Source organism: Pimephales promelas, chromosome 2 (genome assembly GCF_988280905.1).
Source record: "Pimephales promelas chromosome 2, fPimPro1.hap1.1, whole genome shotgun sequence".
Lineage (NCBI taxonomy): Eukaryota > Metazoa > Chordata > Actinopteri > Cypriniformes > Leuciscidae > Pimephales > Pimephales promelas.
Window position 1 is genome coordinate 35,522,607 of NC_142770.1, and position 12,707 is coordinate 35,535,313.

Sequence of the window (12,707 nt, forward strand, 5' to 3'; positions counted from 1 at the left end):
TTCACCTCTGAGAGCTTTCAGCATGCCGACTAGCGACTGCACTCTAATGGAGAACTCATCAAGTGCCCTATCACTTCGGATCGGGGGTAGGCGTTCCATGTCCTCTATCTCTTTCAGCACAAACTGATATGGACGTCCATAGCGTTCATCCAGCGCTTTCAGAGCTTCAGAGTAGGGCATATTAGACTCTGCATGGGCTAGCACGAGGCGATGAGCTTGTGGCACCTTGACATGCTTCAGCAAGATGGCATACTTTTAATGCTCGGACTGAGATGGATGAAGAAGGGTGCTAAGAGAAAGGCGTAGCTCCACATATTGAGCTCTATCCTCCTGGGTGAAGTCCGGAAATGTTGGGCCTTCTATATTGAGGGGTGGATGCTGATACCCAGTGGAGGGATAATGAGCCAACATGGCTGGATTTCCTTGGTAGAATGGTTGGGGTACATAAGGAGGCTGGAATGTTGACTGGTGCATGGGTAGAGGCATCATCTGATCAGTAGCTGGACTTCCATGTAGCGATCTGGGAGGAGCCACATGTGGAAGATAGTTATGAGGCTCAAGTGGCACCAGATGTGGATTTCCTAACTGAGACTCTCCACTTTCCTTGTGCTGGCTGCTGGTTGTAGCTGCGTTGAGCTTACAGTTACTTGAAATGGGATAGGATAAGAGTGAGCTATCTGATGAGACATTTCTTAGAAAGCCTACTGAATGCTGTAGGCCCTGGGGTGACCCTTTAGGATGGCTGGGCTGAAGGTGAGCTGGTGGATCGTATTCAGTATCCTGTTTAATAGACTGAATGTCATGGCATGGATCGAGCGTGTGCTTAGGGGGTTGAATGACTCGGCTAAGAGGCGGAGGAAGTGTCATTTGTTCTAGCTGATGGGTTATTTCTGCAGTTTCACTTGGGTGATTCTCAGTTCTGTGGTGGTGAGGAGCAAGGGCTGGGGAAGGCTGTGGTTTACCACCTCGGTCTGTATAGAGTTTTCGTACTGGGGTCTGATGCCGTGATGACCTCCTTGACCACTGAGCTGAGGTCTGAGGGGAATGGTGCTGCAGGAAAAACTCCAAAAGCTCTGTTTGTTTCTTGGCCGTTTCACTCTGTTGCCGCGCTGTCTCCAAAGCCTGATGAACAATGGCGTCATTTGCATTCTGCATTGGTGTCATTGAGGATATGCTTCTAGCAGGACTGAGTAGATTCCTTTCCTCTTCGTGCCTGTGCATCTGCGCTAAGCTATGCTGGTCTGTATATTCGACTAAGAAATCATCCAGATATCTTGGGCGTTGCGCTGCACGTTTGGGGCGCACAGGTGAAACAGGGAGGCTGATTCCTTCTTTACTGGTTGCCATATCGTTGACTCTGATCCGGCTCGAAGGACCATAAATTGTAATGGGGCTCTACTGGTTGCGAAAATTAGTCACCAATATGGGGTGTCTAGTCAGGACACGGAAGGCAGGAATACTTGTTGAAAGCTTTAATGTATACTTTCCTAATACAGATGCACAGGCACTATTTCTATGTATAAACTTTACTGTGTAGGTGTGGTAGGTGTGGTTCTAAAGAAAAGGAAATAAACATTGATGTCAACTAACATAACACAACTGAGGCTAATACTCTCTCTAGTCATTTAAATAAACAGGGCTAAACATATCCTGAAATGTGAACTTCAATAAGAATGCCATACAATCTACACATAATAGAGAAAAAGGCTGTTACTGACATTTAACCATCAAATGCTAAAGTCACTGATTAACTTATAATACTTTATAACTAATGACAACTTACTTGTGGTCACTGACGCACACGAACACAACCTGAAGCTTATCTTGCAAAGTGAAACTAAACTGAATGCTGTTCTCTGCAAACCAGGGCATGTCTCAACATGTCAGAAAAGGGGCGTGGTCTGATCGATCACTCGCTGTACTGCTCTGTCCAGTTCACATCACTTGATCCTTTTGCACAGTGATGTTTTGTGAGGTCTTGTTGTGAACTTCTTACTTGCCATGGCTGCAGTAGCCTCCTCATCGGTGTCATTTTCATCCATTAGGCGCCTGTTTCATCTTTAGGAAAAGGTAAATTTTTTTAATGATTAATAAATTTGATTGAGAAAGTGTGGTATGGTCATGTAAAGACTATTCAGTGACAAATTCCCTTTTTGCAATTCAAAAGGAAATGTGCATTATAATGTGTTGAACTGCACAAATATATAAGGACCTGTAAGAAAGGTCTATGTTAATGAATTAACGTTACAAAATAATCAATCTTACTTGGTTTTCTGTTTTGGTGGCCTCAGAAAGATCAGCTGTTGTTCAGCAAGAAGCAGCTTCCGATGTTCTTCACTATAACGTTAATTTTCAATGAAAAACAGAATTCAAACATCAAGTCTATTTCCTCTCCAACATAAAAACAAATAAAATCTAACCACACAAACCCCCCAAAAAATTGTATCTAGTAATGCGAGATTAAAATCCACGTGTTAAGATAGTGAAAAACTATAAACTTACCTTGATCATGTATTAAAACTCCAAAAGATAAAACCAATATAGCGTCATTGTCGAAGTTAGAACATCTATTTGAATTTCACCGCGACTGTTGCTGAATAGCTGCTACGCAACTTCCGGATCCTTTGGTAGGCGGGATGGTGTTACGGGGTGCATTCTGGGAAAAGTAGTCTTTTTTGCAAAGCGCATTTAACACTGTATATGTAAATCAACTACTATTTCCATGCTGCATTGCAAACTGCGTTATTGTATCAGACGCCGCACATGGACGCCGCATCTAACAGTCTTCCGCCGCGTGGTGGTTTGCTCACACTGACACACTCCTCTAAAAATTCGCAAGTTTCCCGGAGACTTTTAAAGTCAGAGCCACGTTTTATTTCTTAATCTATTTCAATGGTTTACGTGGACAACATAAATGTTTCTTCTCCAAATACACATGTATAGGCTATTCTATGTAGATTATATACATTTTTCATTGTTAAGGAATTGTGAAAACTCAAAGCATGGGTGGTTTTTGCTACAAAAAAATCATAGTTTAACCATGGGTTTTTGTAGTAAATCTGTTGTTATACAAATGGTAGCCTAATCAATTCCCCAAAAAGTGATTTTTGTGTGGCAAATTGATTACCATTTAGATAACCACAAAGTATTCAGTTCCATTCAATCTTTTGTCTTATGATGCTGCAGACTGAACCATTTGTCTTTGTCTTCAGTCATTTTGCAAACATCTTTTTTTTTCATTCTGCACATTATCACCCTCCCCCCCCCCCCATTAAAATAATCTTGCCAATAGAATAATCAAGGCTTCTTTCCTTTAAAACCTGCCTATACTTAAATGTGTTAAAGAGTACTATTTGAATACATATCTATACGTATTTTTAACTAGGTCTATAACAAACATATTTCATTTAATTATTTTTGACAAAATTAACCCTATTTATGAGGTTGCATTATAATGACATGCAACCTCATCTAACACAGCTATTTTACAGTACAAAACATTAATGCCAGAGATCTTTTGCTCAGCCAACCAAAACCCAACCAAATCTCAGCCAAATACTTCCCTATTCTGGCAGGCCAAACTCAAGCCAGAGCTTAGCCAAACAGATACAATTTGATATTTTTTCTTTTGGTTAGCCAGACTCCAGCCAGAGCTTAGCCTAGTACTGTTTGACACAAAAGTGTGAAAAAAACAGTGCCAGAATTAAGCCAGAAGTGCCGAATATAAGCCAGACTCGGCCCAGACTTTGTTGCTATCTGGGTCCAAAGACATTTCACCTATAAAAATAAACCACACAACAGAATAAAGTCCAGTCCTGGGTGAACTACAACGGCACGCAAGTTTTATTTATTTTTATCCAGCGTTATCGTGTGGCGTGATGCGGAGCACAAGAGAACAGAGTTTGAAGCTGCTCGTTTAAAAGATCTTGCTCGCCTCTCAATCATTCAATTTCAAAACGGGTTTCACTGGATGAATTTTGAGTTCATAAGCTTTCGAATGATACCTAATCTATGATGATAACTAAAATATGTGATATGGAAAAAAGGCAATAAATAAAGAGCACCAGTCGTCTCACTAGTAGGACTTCACAGTAAATTAAACAGTTTTTTCTCAATTCCGTTTCTGAAAATCACAGCGATCAGCCGACTTCAGATAACCACAACGTCTGTTACAGAAAAACAATAACATAAATAAAATAATAGGGTCTTAATAGGGTCTCAAATCCTGTAATATGTCAAATTTCACCATGTGGTGGGTTTTCCCAGATCGCATCTCATATGGTTAATCTCATAACGAATGAACACAGTAATGTAGAGGATTAAACTGAATCTGTTCTCTGTTCCAGTTCAGTCCAGCAGAAGAGCTCAAACCCAGAGTCCAGCTGTGTGTCTGTGAAGAGTGACTGGTCTATGGATCAGCCACCAGTGTTTAAGAGTGGAGACACACGGCCTGATCTCAGGTATATCATTTATATAAAAGATGTGCAATAGTGACACTTCTGAATTAGACTCATAATTGATCTTTGAATTAGACTCATTATCTTATATTACGGGACATGTAGGTAAACTACAAACTGGAAGGTTGGTGGCTCAATCCCCGGTTCCACCTGACCAAGTGTCACGGTGTCCGTGAGCAAGACACCTAACTCAAGCTGTGTGCGTGTGTGTGTGGGTGTGTGTGTGAGACACCTAACCCCAGCTGCTCCTGACGAGCTGGATGACGCCTCGTATGGCTGACACCGTCTTCGGTGTGTGAATGAGTGTATGAATGAGTGTGTGAATGAGTGTATGAATGAGTGTGTGAATGAGTGTGTGAATGAGTGTATGAATGAGTGTATGAATGAGTGTATGAATGGGTGTGTGAATGAGTGTATGAATGGGCGTATGAATTAGTGTGTGAATGAGTGTGTGAATGGGTGTATGAATGAGTGTGTGAATGAGTGTTTGAATGAGTGTGTGAATGAGTGTATGAATGAGTGTATGAATGAGTGTGTAAATGAGTGTGTGAATGAGTGTGTGAATGAGTGTATGAATGAGTGTTTGAATGAGTGTGTGAATGAGTGTGTGAATGAGTGTGTGAATGAGTGTGTGAATGGGTGTTTGAATGAGTGTGTGAATGGGTGTATGAATGAGTGTATGAATGAGTGTGTGAATGAGTGTATGAATGAGTGTGTGAATGAGTGTTTGAATGGGTGTGTGAATGGGTGTGTGAATGAGTGTGTGAATGAGTGTGTGAATGAGTGTGTGAATGAGTGTATGAATGAGTGTGTGAATGAGTGTGTGAATGAGTGTGTGAATGAGTGTGTGAATGAGTGTATGAATGAGTGTGTGAATGAGTGTATGAATGAGTGTGTGAATGAGTGTGTGAATGGGTGTATGAATGGGTGTGTGAATGAATGGGTGTGTGAATGGGTGTATGAATGAGTGTATGAATGAGTGTGTGAATGAGTGTGTGAATGGGTGTATGAATGAGTGTGTGAATGAGTGTATGAATGAGTGTATTAATTGGGTGTATGAATGAGTGTATGAATGAGTGTATGAATGGGTGTATGAATGGGTGAATGTGAGGCAAAAATGTAAAGCGCTTTGGTGGCCATTGGGTCTGTGAAAGTGCCATTTCCCATTTATCTCAGTCAGTCTAACACTAGCAATGACATCAAGTAAATGTAAGCTGAGGTTTTCGGGACGGCGTCTCTGTTCGGCGAAAACCGTGCTTCGGATGAGACGTTAAACCGAGGTCCTGACTCTCTGTGGTCATTAAAAATCCCAGGATGTCCTTTGATAAAGAGTAGGGGTGTAACCCCGGTAGGGGTGACCCCGAATAGTCGAAGATTCGATGCATCGATATGCGGAGCCTGATTCGACCACCGATCTCACATTCGAATCTTCGTTCGCGGGTTTTATGAAACGTGGATCATACCATTTTGGCAATACGGGGGTGCTCAATGTCTAATTTCACACAGAACTACTGATTTTGTACGGTTATAGTAAGTTATATACAGCCTTTAATTATGATAATGCTGTAAAAAAAACGTGAAAAGAAAGAAGCGTTCAATAAATATTTTTAACGTTTGTGTGTGTGAATAAATCCAACCACCGCTCACCGCAGTGACAGATTTAGGTTTCACTTTCCCTGATCCGTGACAGACGGGGAGCATCTTGACGGCAGGGATTACAATGTCTGGAATAAAAAAATCTAAAGTGTGGATGCACTTTGAAATGGTAAAAGATGATCCAAAAAAAGCAAAATGCAAGTTGTGCCAACAGCTCATGTCTTACCACTCATCAACAACAAATATGGCTTTCCACTTAAAACGGGTAAGTTTCTTAGCCTCGGAAGCTAGCTTCCAATAAGGATGTTTCACTCTTTCATTTAACTGGCGCTTTTCATTTACGAATAGCAATATCATATGTTGGGACTTAAAATATGTTTAATATTAACACACAAGCAGAGTGAAAGACTGGATTTTTTTCGATCGGGTAGGGTACAAGTGTTTTCAAACATTTCAGCCGTTTCTAATTTTAATTTGCTGTGAACATGTTTAGCTAAAAAAACCTGCCAGTTTAGCGTTTATTGTTTTGGCAGTTAAAAGGAGAAAGTTCACAATTCTGGCTAAACTTTCGTTGTTTTAATAATTTATTTATTTTAATTTTATTTATTGATCACTCAGGGTTACTTAATTTAACTTGTATTTTTAAAAAAAATATATGTTCCCCTGTACTTTGGCATTTTGCACACATTTATTATGCTCCCTGTGACTTGATTCTGACTATTTCGTTTGTATTTATTTTTTATTATAAGAAATGTATATCCTGTTCTAATTTAATTCTGTAAATTAATGCTTTTTTTGCTTTTCGTTGTGTCGATGTAGCGCTGCACTGAAACATGATAGCACAGGCAATTTTGCCGATTTAATTTAATTTCGCAAAATGTGAAATGCAAATCCTGTCTGCAGTCAGTGTGTTCTTTTCCGCTCTAGGCAGGTATTTTTTTTAGGTTTATTTATCAAAATGTTCTTTTAGATATTTGTGTGATGTTCTGCATTTCGATCGCGGCTTTAAAATGTTATGAGAGAACGTTTTACGAATGTTTATCCACCACATTACCTTTTATTAAACGTAAATAAGAAAGCCATTGTTAGTTGCCAGGCAGTTTTGGTCGCTTTATTAAAAGTGGTTGCTGTGTGCAGTGTGTAAAATAAAATAAAAATAGTTTTACCCTCCTGCTGACTACCTCGTGCCCCTCCCGACACATTCACACACACACACACACACACACACAGATGATTCGACTATCAGTCGACTATAGAAAGATTCGAAAATTCTGATTCGAATGTGTAAATCCTTAGTCGGGGACACCCCTAAACCCCGGCATCCTGGCCAAATTTGCCCATTGGCCTCTGTCCATCATGGCCTCCTAATCATCCCCATCTATACCAATTGGCTTCATCACTGTCTCCTCTCCACCAGTAAGCTGGTGTGTGGTGGGCGTTCTGGCGCACTATGGCAGCCGTCGCATCATCCAGGTGGAGCTGCACACTGATGGTGGTTGAGGAGATTCTCCCTCTCTCTGTGAAGCGCTTTGAGTGCCGAGAAAACCGCTATATAAATGTAATGAATTATTAGGTGTTCAGGCACGAAGTGCTGAAAACCTATTGTATTTGCTAGAAAGAAAAAAAAAATCCCCTAAAACGCATCGTGCAGCCCAAACCGTAAGGGCTGGAGCTCTGAAAAATTGTTATTTCGGTTTTTGTCCAAAACCCACTTTTGCGAACTAGTCCCTGGATTTTTGCCCGATCGGGACCAAACCATTCTAGGCCTATTCTCTGGACTCTCTCTAGATCAATAATTATCGAAAAAAAGTTGAAATTTTGCATTTGGTTGGCTGTAACAGGGTCATTTAGATAGTGGTCTGTGGCAAAATTCAGTCAAAAGCCCCTAAATCCCCCCAAAAAGTCAACTTCACAAAAATCGACGAGCATATGTGTCCTAACATGGTTAGGAAGCATGCAAAGTTTCGTGAGGATCGGATCATAGGTGGCGCTACAATCGTCAAAAAGGTCTCTCATTATTAGGTGTTCAGGCACGAAGTGCTGAAAACCTATTGTATTTGCTAGAAAGAAAAAAAAATCCCCTAAAACGCATCGTGCAGCCCAAACCGTAACGGCTGGAGCTCTGAAACTTTGTCAGATGGTAGGGCCTCAAATTGTGGAGAAGCTATCAGAGTATGAGCCCGATTGGCCCATAGGTGGCGCTACAGCAACCAAAAGTACTAAATTGCTCATAACTCCAAGACCGTTTGACTTAGCTTCAATGTTTTTACACCACTGTAATCCCTGGCTCAAGACGGACAAGATGTATATCTCGGATTTCCATTTGGAGCAAAAAAAAATGTTATTTCGGTTTTTGTCCAAAACCCACTTTTGCGAACTAGTCCCTGGATTTTTGCCCGATCGGGACCAAACCAGTCTAGGCCTATTCTCTGGACTCTCTAGATCAATAATTATCGAAAAAAAGTTGAAATTTTGCATTTGGTTGGCTGTAACAGGGTCATTTAGATAGTGGTCTGTGGCAAAATTCAGTCAAAAGCCCCTAAACCCCCCCCCCCCCCCCCCCCCAAAAAAAAGTCACAACTTCACAAAAATCGACGAGCATATGTGTCCTAACATGGTTAGGAAGCATGCAAAGTTTCGTGAGGATCGGATCATAGGTGGCGCTACAATCGTCAAAAAGGTCTCTCATTATTAGGTGTTCAGGCACGAAGTGCTGAAAACCTATTCATGGATTTCATGTGACGTCACACAGTGGCGCGGCCGCCATTTGTAGGACCGAATCGCGATTGCTAACGTGCCGTCTATCTGCAGTGCTGTAAGCTGTGACAACAGCAAATCACAAAGAAATGATAAACTAAAATTTAATAACATTCCCAAAAACCCTGAACGTTGTAAGAAATGGATTTCTGCTATCAAGAGGGATAACTGGACACCTACAGAACACTCTGCAGTGAGCACTTTATTTCAGGTAAGGAATGTAAGCTAATGTGAACTGTTGTAACATTAGCACCTGTTGCTTACCAATCAGCCTTTGCAGATAAATTCAATTAGGTAATGTGTAACTGGCTTACATTTTCTAACAAAATAACTTGATCGTCATCTGTGTATCAACGTTATGTTAACGTTAATTTATCCACTTTTAGACTAACTAATTCGGTAAAACTTTACTAAGGCTTTAGTAAATAGATATTCCATCACATATAAAGCATTAATAGTCATTAATAGTTATAAAAAAGCAATTTATAAATACAGCTATAAATGCTTTATTCTTGATTACTTTATTAATGACCAATTTATCATTTCTAAATGAAATATTGCATTATTTATAAACCAGTTATTTAAGAGTTTTCAATGGAGTTGTCTAAGATTACTTAAAAGTATTTAAATTCACATTCATACATCTTATATTGAGACAAACAGTAATACTTAGTTTGTTCATAAAATCTAGTAAAAAGCATTTATAGCTGTATTTATAAACTATTTATTGTCTATTAATGCTTAAAAAAATTATGTATTAACTGTTTACTCATGCTTAACTAATGATTAATAGCATGCAGTTATCATAAAAGTGTAATCACTAATTCTGAGTTGGTAATGTTAATTGGTGTCTCATTATACCACTGCAGGCAAGAAAAGTGATAATCCTCTGAACCCCGATTATGTGCCAAATCTGTTTGCCTACCTGTCACCTGAGCAACGACAAATAAAAACCAATTGCTACAAGAAATTTGAGCAAACACAAGCTGTCAAGAGGAAGAGAAGTTGTACCAGTGATGTGTCAATGTTACCCCATGGTAAATATACTGGCAATGAGATGGACCACAGTGACAGCTTTCCTGAGAGCGGGCAGAGTGGGGAACACAGCTACTGTAAAGACCCTATCCATACTGAGAGCAGTGTAGCATGCTCCGATGAAGCCTGTCGAGAAACTGTGAAGAAACTGACAGAAGAGTGTACCAGACTGAGGGCAGAGGTCTATCAACTTAGGGACAGGGTAAGCAAGTTATCTTTCCAGCAGGAGGTGTTCAAAGACAATGATGAGATGGTCCAGGACTTAACTGGACTTCCATCCTATTCCAAGATGATGGTCGTCTTCACCTTCTTGTCGGGATTCCTAAAGGGGGGACCTGGGCTGACTCCCTTTGTGTAACATTTGCCCATCTGTTGTGCCCTCAGAATAAAGACTACGTAACATTGTGTTCCCAGTGTAACACATAACTATATGAACTGATGTTTGTTTTGATACAAGTCTGTTTTATATTTGCAATAAAAAAAGGTGACAGTAAAATTCTGTTCTCATTCTGTTTATTGTTAATCATTTGTAATAATCAAATCATTCATAAAAAATCCCATATACATTATAAACCACATGGGTAATTAGGTTGTAGATTCAAACTGCATTTCTACTGTGCAAATATTTATTCCTACCAGAAACCCTGTGCCCGGCTCACAAATAGTAACTTAACCGAATGTTATTGAAAAAGGCATTTTAAACTACTGATTGAAAACTAACACTTAATGAAGATATGAACTTCATTAAAGGAATAGTTCACTTTAAAATGAAAATTCTGTCATCATTCTCACCCTCAAGTTGTTTCAAACCTGCATGCATTTCTTTCTACAGGAGAACACAAAGGAAGATATTTTGAAGAATGTCAGTAACCAAACTGGAACCATTGATTTCCATGGTAATTTTTTTTCCTACTATGGAAGTCAATGGTTCCAGTTTACTGTTTGGTTGATGACATTCTTCAAAATATCTGAGAACTGTCCCATCTTCCTGTACTGTTATCCAGTGGTATGTTGGTGTTAAACTGAGGCTTTGTGAATGCTTCACCTGAAAATGTAAATAAAAGTAAAATTAGCAAATTACAGATTAGCTTGATAAAACATTTTTTACAATTGGAACACGTATAACGTCATTCTAGACAGCTATCTATATTTACATCAGTAACCTTATACATATGGCTGAATGTGCTGTGCTCAATGTTTCTGCCTTAAATTAATAGACAGTGATTTGTCTACATTTCTGAAATTCATAACTTTGACACTCTAAATTGTAATGTACATATGCATTTTCAGTAAAGATGTTGTGAAATATTGTGAGTGCTAAAAATAAATGAGCTTATCGGACATGGCGGGGGGCGGGTTTTTGCGAACGGTCAATTTATTTCAACAATACTTTTATGTCCAGCAAATAAAAGAGTGCCACTTACCCTTCCTGTTATCAAGAACATTTTCTTCATCTCCAGATGATAGATTCCGGGATCATTAACCCATCCTGAGGTGAAGTAGCGGTAGGCTTCAGTGCTTTTAAATGCCTTCCGGTGAATGGATAGGGATTGTGGACGAGGTAGTAAATCTCAGCGAACGTCAAATTTTTACAAGTCAGCAGTTCGTTTGAAAGTAAACACGGATCTAAACCTTAAGTATCAATTTTATTTAAATACCTTTTCATCTGTAATGAGGTGTGCTGTGCTATTTTAGTGTGCGACATCTTTCCGATCAGGAGAAGCTACGCAAAGGTCCTAAAGATGGCGGCCGCAACAAAAAAGTCACGTGACTGAAACCCATGAATTGTATTTGCTAGAAAGAAAAAAAAAATCCCCTAAAACGCATTGTGCAGCCCAAACCGTAAGGGCTGGAGCTCTGAAACTTTGTCAGTTGGTAGGGCCTCAAATTGTGGAGAAGCTGTCAGAGTATGAGCCCGATTGGCCCATAGGTGGCGCTACAGCAACCAAAAGTACTAAATTGCTCATAACTCCAAGACCGTTTGACTTAGCTTCAATGTTTTTACACCACTGTAATCCCTGGCTCAAGACGGACAAGATGTATATCTCGGATTTGTATATCTCAAAGCTATCAGAGTACGAGGTGCATAGGTGGATAGGTGGCGCTACAGCAACCAAAGTTCCTCCACAAAGTTCCGTGAGGATCGGATTATAGGTGGTCAATGAGTGGTGTTGTACTGCCCACTGCTGTTTAAATTATTTTTTTTTCACAATACTCAACTATAATTCATAGTATAACTTTATCAATTCAATCTTTTAACATTTACAACCACATTTAGTAAAAAATGACTATTATCCTGAAGTTGAAAATGAGTGTGTTAACTAAACTGTAGTAAATCATATTTTAACATGTTAAATTATGATAAATCATATTGGAACATGGTTAATTATGTAATATCAAGCTGAAATGTAGTATATCATGATAAATCATGCCTGCTACATACAACTTAATGTCTTTTGATGATTTTGTGCTTAAATGCCTTAAAGACCTGAACACCGATAAATGCTGCTTGCAGCTTTAATTATTATTATTATTACCTTTATATAATGGAGTCGGTGTAAAATTGAGCAGATGTTAGTAAGCGCTGGTTCAGATTTGTTGAGAGCTTCACATTGTCTGGTCAGAACGGTGATGTTTCACAGTGAAGATACCGTTATTAGAGTACAGTAAGCTGGTTTATCTTTAAAGCTCAGAAACACATTGGTCTCTTTAGTCGCTGAGTCTTCGTCCTCCATTGGGCCGTTCAGAAGAGTTGGTTGATGTTCACCTGAGTTTAATCTATTCTATAATTCTATAGTTGTTTTCAATGTTTTTTTTTATTCCTAATGCCGAATAAAACCATTTATTTTTTCAGTTGCTTTG

At 39.4% G+C, this 12,707-nt stretch overlaps 1 protein-coding gene and 1 long non-coding RNA gene across 5 annotated transcripts in view; one reads left to right on the top strand and one right to left on the bottom strand.

The window, feature by feature from the left end:
* LOC120484830 (NLR family CARD domain-containing protein 3) overlaps window positions 1-12,707 on the top strand; it is a 72,602-nt gene that overhangs the window by 9,610 nt on the left and 50,285 nt on the right. For all 4 annotated transcript variants that reach the window (XM_089118875.1, XM_089118876.1, XM_089118879.1 and 1 more), the window contains exon 3: window positions 4,347-4,460. In XM_089118875.1, coding sequence (XP_088975001.1) covers window positions 4,347-4,460 — 114 coding nt within the window. The remainder of the gene's footprint in view (window positions 1-4,346; window positions 4,461-12,707) is intronic.
* Window positions 10,742-11,628, bottom strand: LOC120477383 (uncharacterized). The gene is made up of 3 exons (XR_005622386.2): window positions 11,504-11,628; window positions 11,270-11,374; window positions 10,742-10,890 (listed from the first exon to the last, which is right to left on the bottom strand). It is a non-coding gene; the product is annotated as an uncharacterized LOC120477383 (long non-coding RNA).